Raw genomic sequence first — 22,577 nt, forward strand, 5'->3', positions numbered from 1 at the left:
ATGCTCACATTTGCTGAAAAAAGGGAATTACTAATGAAAAATAAATTAAAAATATATTAAAGAGCTTTTACAAACACATGGTCGGTGGGTTGTAAATATTCCATCCAGATCAAGCATTTTAAGTGAAATATGGTTTGTGATTTTAAAAAAATGTAACATGCATCTATACTGCACAACAGACTTAAATCATAGTATACATTAAGTGTTACCTCCAAACAAGATGGTTAGCGGTCTCAGTGGCAGAGTAAGATGCAGAGCAAGGTTATAGCTCCTTCAAAAAGACTATCTATACAAAAAAGAATCACAAATTTCAGATATGCATATTCATATTGTCCACTAAATTTTTTGCTTACAACTATGATTCTTCCGTCACCATCGCATTGGAGCAGGAAAGAAAGTGCAGCATATGCCTAAAACCTTGTTGTACTACTTCATCAAAAGTTATTGTTGGTGACTTCGATAATTCAGAGTTCCCATCTTCTCCCCTTCTTGTATTGCATTGCATAATCTCGCATATACCATAGTAGATATGTTCCGTCTTCTTCCATTCTTGTGCCAACTCCTAAATTTTCAACAAACCTTGCTGTAACACTTTGCTCTAGAAGTCCTTCTAAAGACTCATCTTTTTTGTCACTGGGAACCCACAATAGCTCTTTGATTGGCACACTTTTCTATTATCACTTTCTACCTGCATACTTACAACACCCAACTAAGTACCACTTATCAGAACAGCTGGTAATAGCAGTGTACTGTTAGTTTATTAACCAATTATTTTTCTGCAAATGGTAGCACAGTGCTTAAAATACTGAAAATTTAGCATATTGTGTATATAGGATTAATTAGAAGCACATTAGATTTAATAGACAATACTGGAACCTGTAGCAAAAAGGAGTTAATTTGACAAACCCTTTTCTTTTTATGTGCATAAAAGATATCTGTGAAAGACAATTTGTTCTGGTTTGTCCTCTTACTTTATATCAGATTATTACTAATTTGTCTCTGCAATAATATAGTAGCCAGATTTTAGAGATATACAGGCAGGGTGCTGAAATGGCACAAATCTCTAAATAGAGCAATCATATTGTATACACCTGATAAATTTGTCCTCAATATTCTTTACATAAATTTTATTCAGTTTCAGGGACATGTTCAAGTTCAGAGAATCATTAAGAGCTTGTTTTCAGCCGTAAATTCAGATTTCAGACACATCCAAAATGATCTGATTTTATTCTTTTACTTAAAAATTCACTTTGGAAGCATATTTTGTGCTATAAAAATCAATTAAAAGGTTGAAGGACAACGAGCGAGGACAGCTAGCAAACCTCAGCTCAATTGACCCTACTTCATGCATCAACGGCCAAGCAATTAACTCTGTACATGAACCTGCTTGTTCTGATGAGGAGTAGGCTCCATGAAAGCTAAACTTGATGCCCACCTATCTGAGACCTATCCAGCACATGGATGGTATCTTGATCTTCACCAGATGACCTGAAAATACAATAATACAACCAAAGCAACAAAAGATCAGGACAAATATGTATTAGGTAAAGATGGTTAGCAAAGAAACCATGAAGGATTTATTAACCAGCTGTTCAAGCACAACCTCATACAAAATTGTAATATAAAAAGCATGAACTTCCTAAATAATCTTCTTTGTACCAAGCAGTCCTGAAAGTTCCAAATTGACTGGTCTCTATCTAAGAGATGGAAGGGCAGAGCTTTTTTATGGTTTTCATCTTTTCATAAGATCAGCTAAAAAAGCTCAGTGTTGCATAGATATATAAAGATAACCTAAAGAGATACAAATAATTCTTGGTCATGAGGGCACGAGTCTACCATCATAGGCAGTAGTCCATAGAGATGATCATTTAGATAAATAATTCATTGGAATAAATAAAAATACAAAATCATAAATCAAGCCTGCTCTCCAGGGACAAATAATCTGGTAAATTTATAAGACGTAAAGAAGCATGTGCATTGCACAAACTTATTGTGCCATGCAAACCATATACTTCCTCCGTCCCAAAATGTAGCTACCTAGTACAGGATGTGACATTATCTAGTACTACGAATCTAGACAGCCCCAAAAAATAGGAAGTGCATTTCATACCAACCAAGAAAATAGTTCGCCTATAATAATGACTCAACTCATATATTCTATTTATATACAAATCAAAAGAAGAATTTAAAGAAAAAGTATATATACAACTCATGTACTCTCTAAATTTCTACATCTCTTCTATGACAGGACCTGATAGGTTAGGGGAAAAATGCAACATGCTGGATAAATAAATACATGCTGGATTGAAACCATTTAAAATCAAGCAACTTGTTGATTTTTATCTTATTGCAGCAGCTACATTTTACAACTCGCGAATGGAAAACCTCGAAATCATTAGAAAAACTATTTCTATTGAGAAAATGATTACCTAAACAACCAACAGAAATCAGGAAATGGACCTAATAAAGTGGATACCCAGGCAGAATGTTTCCATTCAAATAAAAAAAGAAATATCTTGTACTTATAGAGCATAAAAAAACCCAACTATTACCGAGCAAGCACCTGAACAGCTCCCCTTCCATCAGTCCCAGCACCTCCTTTGCTCCCCTCCTAGCTTCTGTAAAAAACAATTTTGCCAATCAGAACTGATGTTAGAACAGCAAAAGAAAAAAAAAACTGAGAGAAGGTCATGGACCCATCCAAAAATAATAATAATATATGATTCGATGCTTCCAAATGGTTAGCCTTGGATCAATCATAAGGTTGAAACCGTAATGGTATGGTTGAAAGCACAACAATAGGATCAAATTATTTTATCGTATCCCTACGAAATCTAGAAGGGAACGCAAATTAGCTGGTGGACTACCAGAGGTAGATCAGGCTCGCTAACATCTAATAGTTTGCTCTTGCATCGTAGTCAAAATCAAATAGGCACAAGAAAAATAATGAACTGGGATGGAGAAGAATCAAACTTGCCGTAGAGCTCTAGACACCGGACGTCAGGGCCCGGAGAGGATCGGTGTCGGCGTGAAGGCGAGTTGACGTGATGGAGACCGAGCGCGCTACAGAGACTGGCGGAGATAGTGGTCAGGCGGCACGGCGGCGATTTGATGAAGTCCCGATGGAGAGCGGTCGGCGATGGGATCGGCGACCACTTGATGCGGTGCGACGGCAACCGGCAGAGATGGCGCGAGGCGGCGAGACGGCGCTAGGGCGAGTTGGCGCGATGGGCAGAGGGGCCAGATGGGGTGGCGATGAATGCGCGAGGGCGAGCATCGGGTCGGCGGCGGTGCCGATCTGTGCAACGGCGAGGGCGAGCGTGGACTGGCGGCTGCTGGGGATAGGCGGCGACCTAGCGGAGGTGAATCAGCGACGGCGCGACGGCAGGGGAGAGATGAGGGCGTCCTGTGTCGGGGCGATGGAGAGCGTGGCGAGCCGACGCCCTTGACGATGGAGGATTGAAGGCCTCGGTGGCGGCGGCGGTGCACTTGACGACGGAGCGGGAGGGGAGAGAGAGGCGCGGATGCGGTACGGGAGGGAGGTGCGGGGGAGTCGCGGCGAATGCGGAAGAGAGGGAGATGCGGGAGAGGATGCGCGGTCGCGCCGATGCGGCGTCGATTGCGGCAGAGAAAGACGGGGGTGCGGGAGAGGAGGAGGAGCGACACGCGCGCATCTGGGACATCCGATCTAACTCATCAGATGATTTTACACCATTGGATGTGTGATATGATGAATGATGAATGAGTAAAACCATTTGTTCAACTATAGGGTGTACTCACAAACTAGAGGTAAGGAAATTGTTTTTATTCTAAATTCCAGCACATGCAAAAAACAGGAAAAATAATATCTTCTAATATCAATCAATCAAGGAAAATAGGAAAAAAAGAGAGAAGAAACTGCTTTTACCTTCAATTGAGGTATGAACCAAGGATGTCTACTGGAAACAACAGGATATGGGCACAGGAGAGCTCTGATCGGCGGGGTTACGCATGGCAATCTGCTAAACTTGTTCAAATTAGCGAAATTTCTGAGAATTGAAAAGAAGCTAAGACATCTATTTTCAGTTATTTACTTAGAGGGTAGAGAAGGGCAATGCAAATAAAAAACTATATGTGCCTAAAACATTTCATCCCAAAATACACCACTGAATCTTGTCTAGTAATTTGTTTCTCATCCTTCTCCAATTCATGGCATTACTAAATGAAGTTTATCTTCCAAAAAAAATATTGATCAGTGGTTAATTGGGTTAGCTTGTTAACATGAAATCAACAATAAAATGATATGATTGGGCCAGCCCTACTATTGAAACCAAGAATAAAATGATATGATTGGTGAAATGGTCTATTTCCTATGACATTTCTCAATAATACTAATCTACAATTTGGCTGCCATTCCATGAAAGATTGGAAGTGAGAAAGCACCTGGAAAGAGAAAAACCAAATCATGCGAACTCTTAGTTCCAAAAATGCATGGTTGTACCTTCCTGATAGTGTTTTTATTTTCTGGCAGGGCTCTTAATAGGATTTGAACAATTGAAAATGGCCATGCGTGTGCAACAGGAAATGTAAATTCAGTATGAACCCCACAATAGATACAAAGGAAGAATCTGTACAGCAACACTTCTGAACATTTTTGAAGATACAAACAAAAATATAAATTCAGTACGAACCCAGTAATAGATCATAGGTTAGCTCTTGCAAAGTACAAGTACAAAGAAAATCAAAGGAACAAAGATCCCTCTTGGAATTCAGAAGATCTACTCCAATATTCAGAATGACCAATAATAATTCAAACAGTAGATCTCAGAATCAGCTTTTGTACAATACATAATATCATTAGGTTTCAATAATAAATTATCAGAAGAACATTTTTTTTCAAACTAAACAGTAGACCACCATATTTTTATCCTAACTGAACAGTAGACCACAATATTTCCATTTCATCTTTCCCCGGGACAGCACATGCTTTCTCTGATACGGCATGAAAAGAAGAGGACTAATGGTAAAATCTAAAATTTGCACTGGAAAATAGAAGTGAATTTGACAATTGGCATCACACGGAAACACTTTATTCAATCATCCAGATCCATTTCACCCCAAATCCAATCATTTTACTTTTCTATCAACCAACAAAACGGTCGCAGTGCACGGCTTCATATGGCACAACTACATTATCTAGAAACATCATAACTCAAGGAAACGTCTATCACCTTGAGAAGAGGTTGACGGTGCTGCATAAATCAAACTATACATGTCACATTTCAGTTAAAAAAAGTGTTCTTTCAGTCCAAGTTGCATAAACACAAAGTCAGGAATTGTAGGATTTTGTAGGTACAGTTTAATGTTTCTTACAGATGAACTTACATTCATCTACTCAAATCGTAGGTAAAATCTGACCCCGACGCAAGCACAATTCACATGCTATCTTGCGTGCAAAATGGAAACCTTGGCATGGTAGTGCTCACATGCTGTTGACATCAATAGGAGGAATAGAGAGCAGGAGATAGAGTAGGTAGTGTTTTAACTGTTTAGTAAATAGTCTTAGGGAGGTGAGTGCGCCATGGACGAGGTTGCCGGTGGTGTAGTCTGTGCCACGTGAAGGATTATCCCGTGCCAGGGCAAGGCACAGAGTATCTTGGCAACAGATGCAGTTTCAGAGTCTTGACGGCAAATGCAGTTACAAATCGCGGATCAACAGATGCAGTTTATATAGTCACCTTGATATGCCTTAGGAGATCTTTCTTCAAAGCCTAAATCCCAGTGACGCTGACCTATTTTTAACATTTACCTCATGAGGAAAACAGGAATCCACAAATCAATGCATACATAAAGCGAAAGTCAAGACCAAGGACAACACTTTAGGTTTTACATCAACTTATTAACTCGCAAATAACTACAAAAGGTGCATGCATGCATGTAGATTTTACTCTGATCTAGATACCAAAGTGTTGCATCTGCATTTTCTGTCTTAAAATGCTTTCTTTTTCGCTGAAATAGTAGCCACTGATGCAATACAAGGATCATAGTGGCTCCCTGGTTCTCACTTCCTAGTGGGGCCCTGCATTTCAACAACGTCATGTCCTAACTCCTGATCTTAACAATTGTCTAAACCATCTTATCTTGACTGCTGGGATCTTACATTGTGACACAAAAGAGAGATATCATTATATTTTCTTTAAATAGCAAATATGGGGTAAATAAATGAATAAAGTTCAGAAGTGACACTGCCATGGCACAACCCACAGCAGACGGTCGCCCGCTCGAGGGCCGCCTCGCACTCCATGACGAGGAACCACTACTACGGAAATCAGTATAGGTGCCGGTTAGGAACCGGCTATAGATGACGGTTTCCCCGCCGGCACCAATTGGTGGGCACCTATGCCGGTTTTAGAATCGGCACCTACAGAGATTATAGATGCCGGTTATTACCCCCAACCGGCATCTATGGGTTAGGGATTTTTTTTTTAAAAAAAAAGCGTCTCCAAGGAATATAGGAACTGAAGCATCCCGGTGATCTCACCACAATCAGAAGCAAAAACTTACTCCAAGGAAGCAGAAACTTGTACCATCTCACAACAATCTCGAACCCAACCATATATACGAAGTAGAAACTTACCACTAATCATCAATCTGATGAGCTGCTGCTCCTCATGAACATCCCGCGCTTACGAGACGAAGCCCTCCTCGCCTACCAGGGAACCCCACCTCCAGATCGATCGACAGGGCGTCCAGACGTCTGTCGCTAGCGGCACGCACCCTGAATGAAAAGAAACCAAATCAGAGAAAAATGAATCCGCACCTCCGCCGCTAGCAGCACAAACCATGAACGAACAAAAACCAAATCAGAAAAAAAAAAAGAAGAAATCCCTTGATCATAAGGGCGCACGCACCTTCGTCCCTGGAAGCACACCTCCACCGATTCGCCTCGCCCATGCATCAATCGATCAGCCTCGCCCTGAGCGAATCCCACGAGTCAAGAGATGCGGCAGAGGAGGGATTGCTACGAGGAAAATAGGAGTACCTTCGATTCGACTCGAACTGAGACGGAGGGCAGAGGCGGGAGGGGCTCGTCGCTGGCCGTGCGTGGGCGTGCGTGACGCGAGGAGGCCGCACAGAAGGGAGGAGAGGAGTCCGTCGAACACCTCGCCCGCGAAGGGAGAAGGGAATGGGGCCGCCTCGCCGGCGACGAGCGCGAGGGGAGGAGGCCGGAAGGGGAGGGGAGCCGGAGGGGGAGGAGGAGGGGAGGGCGGTGACGGAGGAGGCGAGGGGGAGGGAGCCGGAGGGGAGGGGAGGGTGCGGCGGAGGAGACGAGGGGCGAAGCGAGGAAGAGTGGAGGTGCGGCCTGGCGGTGATCTGACGACGGGAGGAGCCAGAATGGGCGGCGCGGCTTCGGCGGCGGTGGCGACCTGGCGACGGGAGGAGCGAGAATGGCGAGTTTTTTTTTCCGGGATAATCGCGAGATTTAGGGCGACCGTGGGGACGGGAGTTGGGGGGAGAGGAGCGCATGGGTGGGTGCGGGAGGGAGGAGAGGGATCTGGTTCGTTGGATTCCGCGCGCGACGGGAAGACGACGGAGGACGGGCTCACCCTTAACGGGCGTTTACCCCATCGCCAGCTACCGGCGAGGCGTTCCTCCTCGCAGGCGGATTATGCCTGAGGGATTCAGGTGGAGGGCGTGGTGGGAGGGGAGGCGGCGCTCGATCGTGACGTGGAGGGGAGGGATGTGGAGGAGGCGCCGCGAATGCGGAAGAGAGGGAGATGCGGGAGAGGATGCGCGATCGCGCCGATGCGGAGGAGGCACGGCGATTGCGTCGATTGCGGCAGAGAGAGAGAGAGGGGGGGTGTGCGGGAGAGGATGAGGAGCGACACGCGCGCATCTGGGACGTCCGATCTTAACTCATCAGATGATTTTTGCACCGTTAGATGTGTGATATGATGAATGATGAATGAGTAAAACTATTAGCTTTAAATGGTTTTACTCATTCATCTTTCATCATGTCACACATCCAACGATCCAAATCCATCATATCCTATAGTTGTCAAATTAATGAGTAATGAGTAAAACTAAGATATAATGAGTAAAACTAAGATATATAATAAATTAACTATAAATTAGATATAATATGCCCGTGCTAACGCTACGTGTATGTTTAGTAATAGAAATCATGACACATGGTTCGGTATCAAGTATCTAATATGATAAATTTAATATTTAGGAAAAAAGAACTACGGAGAGAGTTATTATATTGTTGCTAATTATATAGCCTCCAAAATATAAAATCACAACTTTTGTATCTTAGGAATACAAACAAAGCATATTGCCTACAAATAATACAAACCAAACTTCATATTACAAGGAGAAGCGTTTTGATTATTTTATAAATTATATTAATCACCGAGACAAATTTCACCTAAATGGAAGGATATAATCATACAGAAATGACCTTCCAAAGTTGGCAGCGTATCCTATGCACACAGGCCCTCGCGTGTACACACCGTGTACACCAACTAAAAATTATTACAAAAAATTCTAGGAAAATTCATATATGTACTTTCAATAGTATTACATCTACGTGCAAAGTCGCATCTTCAAATTCATTCTGCATAGAGAATAACAAAAAAGATAAAATTCTGACAAAATTGCAACCTTAAAACTGTCAGATTTTTTGTTTTTTTTGTTACGGCTAAAATACAATGAATTTGACGTTAAGATTTTAACTCTAGGTGTAATACAATTGAAAGTATGTGTATGATTTTTTCTAGATTTTTTGGTGACATTTTTTAGTTGGTGTGCACGTGTGTACACGTGAGGGCCTGTGTGCATAGGATATGTTGCCTCCAAAGTTTCAGGAGTCATTGTCTAGCTCAAGTATAATCATAAGTAACAAGAACCCTATCTGAACCAATCCACGTGCCTTCGCAAAGCATGTTAGATAGTGCAAAAGCATTTTTTGTCATTCTGCATAATAAATTGAAATTTGTCATTTATGAATTAGTTTATAGAACATGCTGTAAATTTGAACCGCAAATGTATAGAGTATAAGGATATACCAACTATCCTGAATTCTTTCAAGTGCATGCAATCCTATAATAAACCAGATATTAAGAGAGTTAGTATTTCATCAAGTATTTGCTACTATGATTATCTTTTAAAAAATAAATTGTTATAAAATGGCAGCAAACCTTTAGCCGTACTACTTCATGCTTTGTAAAATTAGAATATACTTGAATCAATTCAGATGCTTCAATGGCTGATGAATTTTTCATGCAAAATTCTACTTACTTTCGGTTATGAAGAATATAGATAGCACTTACCATCACCAACTGGCTTGCCATCCCATTTGACAATGGGCAGAAAAGGATCTGACTGCTGCATCCCAGCACACTTCCTTGCTCGCTGGTCATATTAAACACACCGGCATCCACTATCCTGCGCACCGGTGCTGCAGCCACTTAGCCATTTACCTAGTCACCCACAGCGTTGAACGCCAGCACCACCAGATCACCATCGCCCGTGTCGAACACCACGTTCATCATCGGTCCCTCGTCCATATCCCTGGCCTCGATGAGCCACACCAACGCGCACACACCGTGGACCTCTACCAAATGTGATTCTACCTGACCAAATCAAGAACCCACTTCGAGTCTAAATTCAGTACCAACAAGCTCATGCAGTTGTATGGCATCCACAAATGATTGGCTCCCTTCCGTCGATGTCAACACGGTTGTTCCCCTCCTAGCTTCTGTAAAAAAGATAAGAACCAATGTTGAAATTCAATCATCAGAACAACAAAAACGATGGAGTACAATATAACAGTGGAAGTACAGTAAATATATATATGCTTAATTCTCTGATCCCATACTTCCCCTGTTGTCACATCAATAAAGTACACTTGATGATTTGAAATTCCAATCGTCATATACTGCTATACATGTGGCAAATGTGAAAAAATCACTGAAAGATCAAAAATCTGTTTTTGGAGATCTTAACAAATGTATAATCACACATAAATGTTGAATTGTCTCAAATACCCTAGAAAGAAAAAGATGCTCCCACAATCACAGGCAACTTGTCCAATCTGAAATCTACTTAAATCGGTCACCAAAAAGAACATGGCAATATGTTCAGATCAACCTAACTTTAAATGTTCCACTTAATATGTTCAGATCGAACATCACAGTCAGTATGAAATGTTCTATTGTGGGAGTGAGAAGATTCTGAAACCGGACAGCAGAAGAAGCGAGCTTGCCATAGAGCTTTGGAAACCGGCAGAAGAAAGGTAATATTACAAACTTGCCTTCGCCGTCAACCTTTCCACAGGCACCAAGCTCCCTGAACCCACCATACACACCTGCCTCCAATCTGTTTCAGAACAGAGAAGATGGAAAACACATAATCCCGTTCTCTCTCATGAGTGCATTTAAATTCTTATTAGTGCAGGACCAATAGGCTCACAAAAAAAGAGGGATCCCACAATTTGAGCTGGATTGCAAGAAGGAAGGAAGAGGATTGCGTCGGATCGGATCGAACCAGAATTTGAACTCCGGGAGGCGACGAACGAAAGGGCGGAACTCGTCAGATGCGCTGATGGGGAGCACGGGCCCCCCCTCGCCGAGCTCCTCGGCGACCTCGGGGTCGTCCTGGGGCGAGAGGAAGGCGATGAGGAGGTTGAGGATGTAGATGCCGAGGGTGTAGGTCACGATGTAGTACCCTCCCGCGAACCAGGCACGCAGCATGTACGCGGTCGCCACGCCAGCGAAGGCCAGCCACCGTCGCGCCCGCGGAGGAGATGGCGGCCAGCACGGCGGCGGCGGAGGAGGAGGGGTCCATCATGGCGTCGGGCGGGGCAGAGGCGGCGGCGTCGGGTGAGTGCGACAGAGATGCGGGAAGAGCGAGAGAGAGAGAGAGAGAGGAGGGCGGAGGCGGCGGCGTCTGCGCGTGAGGGGATGGATGCGGCCGTGCAGGGAGGGGAGGGGAGGGTGAGGGGGAGACATGGGCCGATCGGAACCGTCAGATTCAAGGGATTTGGACCGTTGGATGTGTGACATGATGAATGATGAATGATGAATGAGTAAAACCATTTGTTCAACTATAGGGTAGATAACCATTATTTCATCGTGACACTGACACAATCCCAACGGAACGGGATCACGGAGTCTAGCTGGTCTACATCCGAAGTGTTTGTTTGGAGGAAATACAAGTAGTAGTTGTTTCCCATCCTTAGTGCTATATATTTAACGTATAATGTGTTTATGTGGTTATGCAAATGTATGACAATATTTTGTGATATTTAAAGGTGCATGGGAATGGTTTTCGATACCAACGACGGTTCAATGAGGAGGATCACACATTTGTGTTTAATGTGTAACTTTCATGTTTGATGGAATGGTTATAGATTGGCTTGAGTATATTTTATATGCGACATGAATTGAATTATAAATCATTTGGATTGATTATGCAAAAATTACTTTTGCTAAGAGCCTATGATGGAATTTTATTACTTTATAAATATAATGGCGCTGTAGCGTTAGCACGGGCTTATTACTAGTTATAGGTAGGTAGATAGATATTATTGCAAAAGGAAGGTAAAATTGTTGCTCCTAGATGCGGCAAACCTCTTGTCCACACACCATCTTCTCGTGCATTCCATTTCTCTTCGAGTAAGTGTTGAAGTCCTTATGTAGATTCAGCAACCATAGCTTCTTTAAGGAGCGAAGAAACTCGATGCCTTCCGATACTTTTTTCACAATGTGCAAACCTTCAATGTGTGGAAGGGCTTCAGCTTCGACCTCCACCTTGTTGACATCCGACATATGCATCAGCACGAGTGTCTTCAGCATTGGAAAACACCCTGCAGAAAGAATCAATGTCTTTGTAGTATTCGCCTTGTTTAGTTTTAGAAAAGTGAGGTATGGCACATGTTATGCTAGCAGCAATAGTAGATCTTCCCAAGCCGACACCGGCCTAGAGCTAAATATTTGAGATTTCACCGACAACCCTTTAGAAAAATTCAATGTCTTCCTACAATAGAGAGAACTGTTCCCATGGAATATATTATCGATTAGTTGTCTCTGATATGCTAAAAAGGTTTTGAATTGACAGTATTTCATAAACAACATCGTTAGTCGATATGAATTAGAATTTTAGGGATGTATGGGAGTATGTGACAGGAAGAGAGTTGATCATGTCGACATTGCTTCAAACATATATATGGTTTATCCATTTTGAGAAACAAAAAGATAGTAATAAACCCTCTAGAAAGCTAAACAATATGATGAGATGGTATGTCAGTACTGATTCTTATATTGCAAGGTACATGCATGTATGGATTATAACATGTAGTTTACAGCCTTATACAATTCAATTGGTAGATCCAGCATATTACATGAAAATATTATATATCTTCCAATATACTCCCAAGAGGGACTTTCTCAGAGGAGAAAGCCAATGTTTCAGGATTATTTAAAAAAATAAAAAAAAATAGCATAGCACATTACCAAATACTCCACAAATCTATTGATAGCACATTAGCTAAGGATTAATTGGGCAGGACAAGATGCGTTATTTAGTACTGTGCAGAGGCATCTTGGCACGAGTACGTGTTACTGCAGAAGGAAGAGTAAAATATGTCACTCCTAGATGCGGTAGAGCTCCTGTACATGCGCCATTTTCTCGTGCATTCCATTGCTCTCCCAGTAAGTGTTGAAGTCCTTATGTAGATGCAGCAGCCATAGCTTCTTCAAGGAGCGAAGAAACTCGATGCCTTCAGGTACCTTTTTCACATTGTACAAAGACACAATGTGCAAACCTTCAATCCGTGGAAGGGCACGGTCTTCAATCTCCACCTTGTTGACATCCGGCATGTGTTTCAAAACGAGTGTCTTTAGCTCTGGAAAACACCCTGCAGAAAGAACTAATGTCTTTGCAGTATACACCCTGTTTAGTCTTAGAAAGGTGAGGTATGGCACATGTGATGCTAACAGTGACAGGGGTTCTTCCCCAAGATGACACCAGCTTAGAGCTAAGTACTTGAGATTTCTCCCACAGTCCTGAAATGATTGGCATTGCAGTGTCCCATTGGCCCAGTGCCCTCTGACAATTAGCTTGTGGAGCCTCCCTGAAATAGGCTCGAGGGTTTTGAAGCAAAGCGTCTCAGTTTTACTACTTGCGGAAAGAAGCAGGGTTGAAAGAAGTGGCATATTTGATAGTGTAGAAAAAAGAACTGCACAATCAACATCAGTTATGTTGTCAATCCATACGCTTCGCAGTTGCGTAAGTTTCTTCAGCTGCTCGGCGAAATCTTTGCTGGCTTCCACAGTTTCGAGTGTCTGCAGCTCTTCTAAGTTGGATAGCTCTTTCGGAGGTTGAACTCCAGTGAAGTACCGGAAATCTGAATGCTTTTCATCAGCACATCTGTCAGCTAAAAGGTGTCGTAGCTTCCTGACCTTGACAATCCCTCGTGGTAGCTTCTCTATTTTTGTCTGCTTGATGTCTAGAGTGTGGAGATTATAGAGTTTCTCAATTGTCTCTGGAAATGACTTGACTTTGGTGCGCCTTAAGCCGATATATCTTAGGTTAAACAGATTCCCTATACTTGTTGGCACTTCAGAATCTTGCAGCTCAAGGACAGTGAGGTAGGTGGATTCAGAGAAAATTGAGGACAACATGTTAGAGGAGGATGAAATTGTTTGAACTGATATTAATGTTCGAAGGTGAGGAAATTTAGCTTTATAGACACCTTTGTCCTCCAAACGACACATTGACAAGCGGCGGACTTCATTATCCATCAGCATCATTGTGCCAGAATCATTTGCTGAACCAAATCTCTCATCTTTAGCCACAAAAAGAGCCAGATCACGCATAATGTCATGCATCTTACAGGTACTAACCCTACCAAGTTCATCTGTCTCTACCACTTCCAGCATATTCCGGTTGATCAGTTCATTGAGATTTCCTTCAGCCACGTCTTCTGGCGTGTTGTTTTCTTTTCTTGCAGCAAATCCTTCAGCAACCCAAAGTCGTACAAGGTGGTCTCGTGGCATGGGGCAATCCTCAGGGAACATGCTGCAATACAAAAAGCAGTTCCTGAGGTCTCCTGGTAAGTCATAGTAGCTTAGGTTCAGAATTGCTTGTACATGATCACTCTTTGCTAGCTCGCTCTGTAGCTGATTGTATGTTTGCTTCCAAGCATGCTGTATCGGCTGCTTTGAGGACAACAGGCTCCCAATAGATACGATAGCTAGAGGTAGGCCTTGACACCTATCGACGATTGAATTAGCCAGCTCTAGAAGTTCTGAGGGGCAATCGTAGTCCTTCCTGCTATAAAAAGCCCTTCTGCAGAAGAGACTGAATGCATCGACCTTGTCCAAAGGTTGGAGTTTAAGGTGACGTGTTGGTAGAGCTAATGCTGCCACATGCTTACTCCGTGTAGTGATGATGATGCGGCTTGCCTGGAGATTTTGGAAGGCATCATGTATTTGGTTGTATGCTTCTCTATCCCAGACATCATCCAACACTATCAAACACCTTCTATCACTTATGTTTTCTTTGAACTTCTCTTTTAAGTCATGAACATCCATACCATCCAAGTGTGCTTGATCTGCATATCCAATCTTCCTGAGTACCTTCCTCAGCAATTCTTCTACGTCATAGGTCTGTGACACGACAATCCAAGCATGAGCATGGAACCTGATCTTCCCACGCTCATACACATTGGCAACAATGGTAGTTTTTCCTAATCCACCCATGCCAGATACTGTTATCACTGTGCTATCTAGTTCATTTGAGTACAACCATCCAGTCAATAACATCCTGTTGCCTTCGATCCCCACAAGATCTTCATCCTTTACGAGCTCTGGCAAGCAGCCTTGTGACCACTTTCTTTCAAAGTCAGAATGTTTATTACGGATAAGCTGGGATGGTTGCAGCCATTTATCTTTCAGCTTTATAACTCTTTGGATTTCCTGCTCAATCTGGACTGTCTCAGCAACAATTCCATCGAAAACAATGGCATAATGTGATCCTTTGACAACGTACTTTTTCAGGAACCCTTCTTCCTCCATTTGAAGAGCATGATATGAGTATTTGTCCATTACATCCTCAACATGGTAGGCCAGCTTTCGTACCTCCGCAATCCAACCCTTGACAACTTTGTCAGTGAGATGTGCTGTATCTAGTTGTTCTATGACATTTTCCATTGTTGTTAGTTCCATTCTTATTTCTTCAACCTTCCCCGGTAACTCCGCCAAACTCTTTCCTTTCTGATATAGCTTGGATACTGCAGATTTGGCAATATTTGTGGGATCCAATCCAAAAGTACTATTAATCTTTGATAGAGCAAGAATAATTGCTTCTGCCATTTGTGCTGAGGAAAAAAAAAGTTCATGTTACACAGTGCAGGAACAAGATTCAGGACTCAGTAAAACTCCATCCAGCCTTCTTGCGTTACCTAATTATTAATTTCAATAAGTAGAAAATCAAACCATCATATAGCAAATCAAATATATATATATATATATATATATATATATATATATATATATATATATATATATTAAAGGAAAATGTCCGATCTAATGCGAATTAAAAAAAATCAATTTGGTAATTTGTTGTGTTTCAGACAAGAAACAGACCAAATTTGCAGTTTTGGCAAATGAAAGCTAATTAACAAGCCAGATAATATCTTTAATACAACATTTAGATTACAAATATGAAATAATAATTTTGGATTTGAAATCCAATAGAACCCAACTGCAATGAAGGTTTCAGCTTTATGTTTACAAAACAACAATTTTCCCACCAATCAAAGTAACATAGGAGATCAATCTTTCTCCAGTACCTTTTCTTTTGTTATAAAGCTTTAAATCTGTTTGGAAATTTATTATTTTCCTGCATGTTCGATAAATCAATTGGACATTGGACTTTTGATACTCCTAAGGACGTTATTAGAGATACCGATAGTATGCTTCCAAAATTATTTTATTTGCCAGATGACGTGCAGGCTATCTATTTTGCATTTCTAGCAGGCTGTGGAAACAATGGAATAAATGATGCAAATTAGAAATGGGTTTTCATTTTCTTGGATGTCTCAACAACTAGAGTTGCATTTTTTATAAGGAATTGTATAAAGAAGTTGTACTTGCTATGGGCCTATGGGTCTTACGTCTAAGATCAGCTACTGTAGCACTACTAGTTATACTCATCCGTCATACTAACCACCAGGGAATTAGCCTAAGAAATTAGGTCAGATTGGTTAATGTTATAGTATCGTTTGTTTCCATGATGTTAGGGCATACATTATTATACTATTTATTAGTTGGGCGTGCTAAGTAGAGCCCATGGTGCTACGTCCTTACATGGGGCCCCATCCTCACACAACCATATATTGTCTTGTCATGCCCCGGCAAACAATAAGGCTGTAAATGACTAAATACCCATCTATGTAAATAAGAGTAGTTGAATGCATCACACAAGTGTAAATCCTCATTTCTTTTTGAAGGGCAATTATTGGTCCTGAATTGGTAGCTTGGCAAGATCTACTGCCCAAAGTAGCTACGATAAATCTTCAACAACATGGACGGTTTAAACTATTCAACGCGTTGAGCTTTGATGTACTGCAAAAATTCCATATTACATCGAACAACTTTGTGATACTTTATGAAACTTGCAAAGTAGAGTTGTTTTTTATGGTACTTGTGAAAAGGTGTTACTCCAACCAAGGATAGTTGAGTGAAAAGGAGATGACGAGGTAGTAAAATATGTTGTTTTCATGGTGCTGATGAGGCTACACAACACTCTTTCATTGACTGTAACAGTTTGCTACTAGTTTTATTTGGCAGACTATTCATATAGTTTATGGTTTACAGCCACCCAAAAACATTGATCATATTTTAGGAACTGGATTTTGGGTTTGGATAAAAAAACAAGATCTAAGGTTTCAGCATGTGCTAATGATATGTTGGGTAATCTGGTTAAGTTGTAATCGCAACGATTCAATCTTGTATGTAGGATATCTATAGTGGACATATTGGCTTTGTTATTGGTCATTGCTAAAAAATGAGGATGAGAAAGCAGAAATCAACATGGGCTCGTGGGGACATATATTTGCTAATTAACACTCTACCGGAAGATTAAAACAAAACTTTGAATAAGAAAAAAATTTCGCTGCATCCAAGAGCAATACCCCGAATGAAGCTGGTGCCAGAGGAAGGAAAATGAGGAATGAGTTAGGTACCTGCAGCCATTGGCGCCAGGTGCGGCGGACGCTCATCCGGCTAAGCCCGAACTCCAATACCTCGCCACTGCACCGAGAGTGTGCATAAGAAACATCGCCGCGAGCCAGGAGGGCTCCGCACTTGCTACGGCTGGGCCGAGAGGAAGGGGGGGCACAGCTGATTCACCGTGGGAGAGGGCAGCAGCACCACCGCATGATGGGGTGTCCAGGTGAGCGCCGCCGGTAGGCGCTATTTTAGCTCGAGGAGAGGAGACGACGACGCGGAACATGGTTTTTGACTAATTTCCACCAAATAACTGATATTTTTTTATGAGTGGATGACTACGGGGACCCCAAGAACTGAACTAGTGGAAGTTTCTGAAATTGCAGGGTGAAATTTGAAATCAATTATGAGGTGCATCTCAATACTGCTGCAAAGTTTAGAATCCTAAAGCTTTGGATTTTTTTTTTAATTTTCACTGAAAGAGGAGAGCAGGAAACGTCAAATGCTAGAAATGTCCTGGCCACACTAGTTATATTATCCTCTCTCATGCTTGCTTTCCATTTGCTTGTGAGCAATGATTTGATATTCCGTGGAGTCTTGTCGCGTGCCCGTGGTGCCAACGTTACAGCGATGAAGGCCGGTGGCTGACGAGGAGGGTGGAAAAGGATGCAGTTGCATGGCATAGTCACCGTGGGGAAGCTGGGTTGGTAGCGGTGGCTAGGTAGGGTAACGAGGAGGCATCAGTGAAGATGTGGGTGCTGTGGCTGCTTAACTGTTACTCAGGTGTACCGAGACGGTGTCCATGGACCAACTACCATAGGTGCAGGACCTGCTTCTGGAGATTGCCTAGGTGTCCCGGTTTAGGTCATCATCTGAGAATGTCACAGCCTACTTGGGGATGAATTGTGCGCACGTGGGCTAAACTCATGCTAGGGGCCTACTCGCCGATTGCGCTCCAACTGCTTGCCGTCATGCACAGCCACTGCACCTCCGGAGCACATTCCACGCATACAACGCACTCTCGCCGCTTGTCAAGTTATAGTATGCTTCACGCCCAACCATGCTATTTCTTCCAAGCGCTCGACAGTGAGGACCACATCCACATGATTGATCTCAAAATCATACAAGGGCTGCTGTGCTTGGGACTCTTTCATATTCTTTCTTCTCAGCTGGCCAGCCATGCTCGCTTCACATGACAGGGCTTCGCTCGTCGCTCCATGTCCTTGAAGCCAATGTGGTCACCACCTCACTACTTCACTGTCTCTCTCGGTCTACCCTTTGATTTTTGGCCCATCAAGGGCTAGATCGGGCATGACGCTGATGCTGCTGTGCTCCTCGGCCTGCACCACCATGGAGAGAAAGGGAAAGTAGAGCGGAACTGAAATAATCTGATCCAATTGGGCTAGTGCCATTTCTAACATTTCAAATTATTTCCATAAACCTAAATAAATATTTTATTAGATGTGGTGTCTAGCAGCAAATTGACAAATTTTGATAGTGTTTTCCTCCAAAAATTAACTTTTGTCGTGCCCACGAACTAAGATCCTCAGGACAATAAATTTTGCCATTTTTCTGATGTCTTCATTTGGGTTCATTTGGTTAGATTTATTGGGCTATTTATTAATTAGATCAGGATCAACGATAGTTGACGTATTCACCGTACATTCAATTTGATACTAACCAAAGATCTAGATCAAGGAGATGATATCTGTAATTTGTATTTGCAACTAATTGTTGTTCCAAGCTATTTGCATTTTGTTATGACCATATTTTCCTCTCTTTATCTATAAATATAACCAAATAATTCAGTACTTTGTCATCATAAATTTAAGACTTAGTTGTTCGACAATATTTGCAGAGCTCCTGGTCTCATAATAAATGCAGCTCAGAGCGCTAATTTGATTTATTAGTCTTGATTATACTTATATTACTTTTCAATAAGTTCAATTCCTCGCTCACCAGGATGCATGTGACTTTTAATGTTATATTTGTTGAGACTTGAGAACCCTCCTTTATATCTATCCCTTCTCTCTTCTTATCTAACCTAGTAGTTATCTCTGGCACCTTTGTAATATACCTCATTCTATTTAGTCTGTTTTGCTCCATGTGTGTTTCTGTTTCAATTTAAATCCACTAGACACTAGTGTTTGTTTAATGGGAATAGTCCCACATGAAGAGTTTAGATTAGTCTGGAGCTGCTTGTATACCCACCTCACTCCAACCATAATACATGCGGGTTAACCCTTTTATATGAGCTGAGGATGAAAGTGTAAGTGGAGTGCTATATGAACATGGATCCACATAACGTGTAGAGAAGACTAATGTTGTTATTATTTGGGGCTAGGATGTACCATGGTGCTTGGGAAGTACATATAATTTTCTCAAGTTATTTGCATACATGTTTAATCAGGGAGACTGGAATAAGTGAGATGTATATACTCCCTCCAATCCCAAATGATACTTCCTCCGTCCTTAAAAAAAACTCAACTTCTAGAGTTTGAATTTTGTCCCACAAAAACCAACTTCTACCATCCTACCTACCCTCACAAATAAAATAAGAACTTTTATTCCCTTTACCTACCTATTATTACTTTTTTAAATAATAAGGGACATTTTGGTCATTTTTCTCTCCATTAATTTTACCTTGGCATGTTAGGAATGCTCTTTTGGTGGGATAAAGGGAGTACTTGTCACCTGACATCATTTATAACTAAATCACTTCTGTTTCTTTTGAAAAAAAAATAAGCTGTTGCATTCTATAAATAAACATTAAGATTCCGTTAATCATAATCTAACCATACCATTTAAAATATATTAATATTCAAAGATTAAATAAACAATGACAAATATTTAGAATAACAAGTACGAAACAGAGGGAGTATATTTTAGGATGAATTCCGATTTACCTCTAAACTATTGCGTTTGTCTAATTTACACCCCTAAACTACAATACCAGATACTTTTAATTGTGATCTATCCAAACCGGACGAATTACCCCCCTAAGTCCATCCGAGGGGGTTTTAGTCCTAAGTGCACACATGGCATCGGCCCCGCTTGTCAGCCTCCACTTCATTCGCCCTCCCCTATCAGGCTAGTGGGACCCTCCTATCAGCGTCGACTCATCTCATCTTCTTCCTTTGGCCATGAGGGCAATAAAAGGGCAGGGCAGGTAGTCGGGCTAGAGCTTGAGCCCTCCCATCCCCTCCGCTCTGCAATCCTCCTTGTGACCTTTTCACCGCTGGATGCCGCTCTCCTTCCTCCGTACTTACTCCCCTCATTTCTCCGTCAGGTCTGATCACGGTGAGCCAGGCAAGCCTAGATCTATCTGGTCAAGCTAATATGGTCCCATGGAGTGGTGTGCCCCTAGTGATGCCGGTGCCCGGTGGTGCGAAGAGGAGGGACAATGGGGCTGATGGAGAGGAGGGGGAAAGGGCCCTCGTGCAAAAACTGGAGGCTTGCTGCCGGTGGAGTTCCTACTTCCTAGAAGGGTTTCGTGGTAGACCTGCAGCGAAGCTGATGGCGAGACAATTCTCTGGAACATGCAGCTAGTGGTAGATCAAAGATTGAGACGACCAGCCCGAGAGGAGATGGCAACAGGCATGGTGATGGCTGTGGTGGTGGGAGACCAGGACAGATTAAAGTACGCGAGCAATTGTACCCACCTAGCGTGGGTGAGGTTTTCGGTATGGCCGACGGCAGCGCCTGCATCTGTGCCTCCTGCTTGCAGGAGAAGCTCGGGATGCTCGACTCTTCGTCCCAGTCAAACCCTTCCCACCCACTGTCTGTGTGTCGTCCACCTTCTCTTCCTATTCTTTGACCAGCAACCTCACCGCTGAGAATGGTTGTTGGTGAGCTCACTGAGAGAAAAGCAGGTTGAAGGGTGAGGAATAGGGATGAAGATATATTTTTATCTCAGAATGGTTGTTGGTGAGCCGACGCCGCTCTTCCCCCTCGTAGGCTTGCCGCTCGCGCCGTGCGTCCTCGTCTGCCATCTAGGAGGGCAAGTGTAGAGTCCCGGAGCAAATACACAAGCACGCCGTCCTCGTCGGCAGCGGCAGCAGCACGAACAAGCAGGGCCCTGCTGCAGGAGCTTGCGACTCCACTGCTGGCGCCAGGAGATCCAAATCAAGAGCAAAAGTTCAAGCTTGTTGTCCTCGTCGCCGTCGGCAGTTCGTCAGTTCGGCAAGTTGATCTGCTTAATTTTGGTTGGCCTAGGATTCACTAGGAAGAATCTAGGATGTCTGCTTGGTTTTTTGTTTGGTTCCAATATAACGAAGCTTTCAGATCTATAAGCTCGGTTCTGTTGATGGGTGCAATATTCCAAATTGATGTGTACAAAAATTTTGTGGCAAGACTTTGTGATTTGTCGGTTGTTTGATCTATTATGCAATTACAAAAAATATTGTTCGCAGCCACAATCTTTGATATTTTCTTTGAAGCAAAAGATTTTTGTTGAGTCACTGGTGTTTATTGACTCGCAAGCTAAACGAGCTAGCTCGAGCTACCAACCGAGCCGAGCCGAGCTAGGATTTTAGCTCGTTAGGATAGCTCAGCTCGTTATCAGACCGAGCTAAGCCGACCCGAGCCGAGCCAGCTCAGTATCCACCTCTAATTATGTAGGACCATTAATGTCTCGAAATATATTAGAGGGTAATTTGTCTGCTTTAAAAAGTTTGAGACTTGAAACGTCCGGTATTGAAAATGAGGGGGTAAAACAAACTATGTCAGAGGTTGAGGGGGATAATTAAGACTTTTTCCTATATTTTATTGACAAATACTGGCTAGATATATCACACCTAATTCTTTTTTATTCTGTTTTATTATTTAGAGCAAAGATATTTCAATCTAGCTTTATAAAAATGCTACATACGGTACATACATTCATGTCTATAATGTGAAAGTGTTGCATGACAAGTATACGCTATAACATAACATAGGGTGTTAAAAGCAAAATATATTAATGACCGGGGTGAGTATAGGTTATAAGCACTACCCAGAAAAAAAACATGGAAACCGACAGGAGTCTTTTCCGCCTTGGAAGAAATTTTAAATATGAATGAAAAATTGCAGGTCTATGAGTAAATTTCAAGAAAGGGAATAATCAAGGGGGAACAAAATTGCCACAGAATGACAGAAACTTCAGCAACAATGAAATCAATACAGTTTTGTAAAATTTCTTTCAGCTAGCGTAGATATGATGCTGTAAAACAGTAGTAAAATTGGTACCTTGAGTTGTAGATCAAGATAGCTAACTCAAACTAGCTCATGCATGGAAGAACAGCCGGTTGATGTTGGTAGCAAGGAAAATATGGACCCGAACTTCAGATCGTGATGCAACAAGCCTTCTAAATATATCTACTT

The 22,577-nt window shown here is 42.2% G+C and overlaps 1 protein-coding gene and 1 long non-coding RNA gene across 14 annotated transcripts; both read right to left on the reverse strand.

Moving 5' to 3' along the window:
* Window positions 1–116: 116 nt before the first annotated feature.
* Window positions 117–9,741, reverse strand: LOC127770183 (uncharacterized). Of its 11 annotated transcripts, none has more exons than XR_008016889.1 (8): window positions 9,315–9,741; window positions 9,051–9,084; window positions 7,022–8,958; window positions 6,891–6,955; window positions 6,617–6,757; window positions 3,908–5,771; window positions 2,553–2,618; window positions 117–1,488 (listed from the first exon to the last, which is right to left on the reverse strand). It is a non-coding gene; the product is annotated as an uncharacterized LOC127770183 (long non-coding RNA). The 11 variants fall into 11 exon arrangements; XR_008016896.1 differs by having other exon boundaries at window positions 3,908–3,998; window positions 5,526–5,634; window positions 5,718–5,771; window positions 7,022–9,741; XR_008016893.1 differs by lacking the exon at window positions 9,051–9,084.
* A 2,558-nt stretch (window positions 9,742–12,299) lies between these two features.
* Window positions 12,300–22,577, reverse strand: LOC127769313 (disease resistance protein RPM1-like). Of its 3 annotated transcripts, XM_052294854.1 has the most exons (3): window positions 22,443–22,577; window positions 17,234–18,556; window positions 12,300–15,364 (listed from the first exon to the last, which is right to left on the reverse strand). In XM_052294854.1, the coding sequence occupies exons 2-3, from the start codon at window positions 17,241–17,243 to the stop codon at window positions 12,636–12,638; spliced, it is 2,739 nt and encodes a 912-aa protein (XP_052150814.1). In that variant the 5' UTR covers window positions 17,244–18,556; window positions 22,443–22,577; the 3' UTR covers window positions 12,300–12,635. The 3 variants fall into 3 exon arrangements, with proteins under 3 accessions (XP_052150814.1, XP_052150815.1, XP_052150816.1); XM_052294855.1 differs by lacking the exon at window positions 17,234–18,556 and having other exon boundaries at window positions 22,443–22,576; XM_052294856.1 differs by lacking the exon at window positions 17,234–18,556 and having other exon boundaries at window positions 12,300–15,448; window positions 22,443–22,576.

This window comes from Oryza glaberrima, chromosome 4 (assembly GCF_000147395.1).
Source record: "Oryza glaberrima chromosome 4, OglaRS2, whole genome shotgun sequence".
NCBI lineage: Eukaryota > Viridiplantae > Streptophyta > Magnoliopsida > Poales > Poaceae > Oryza > Oryza glaberrima.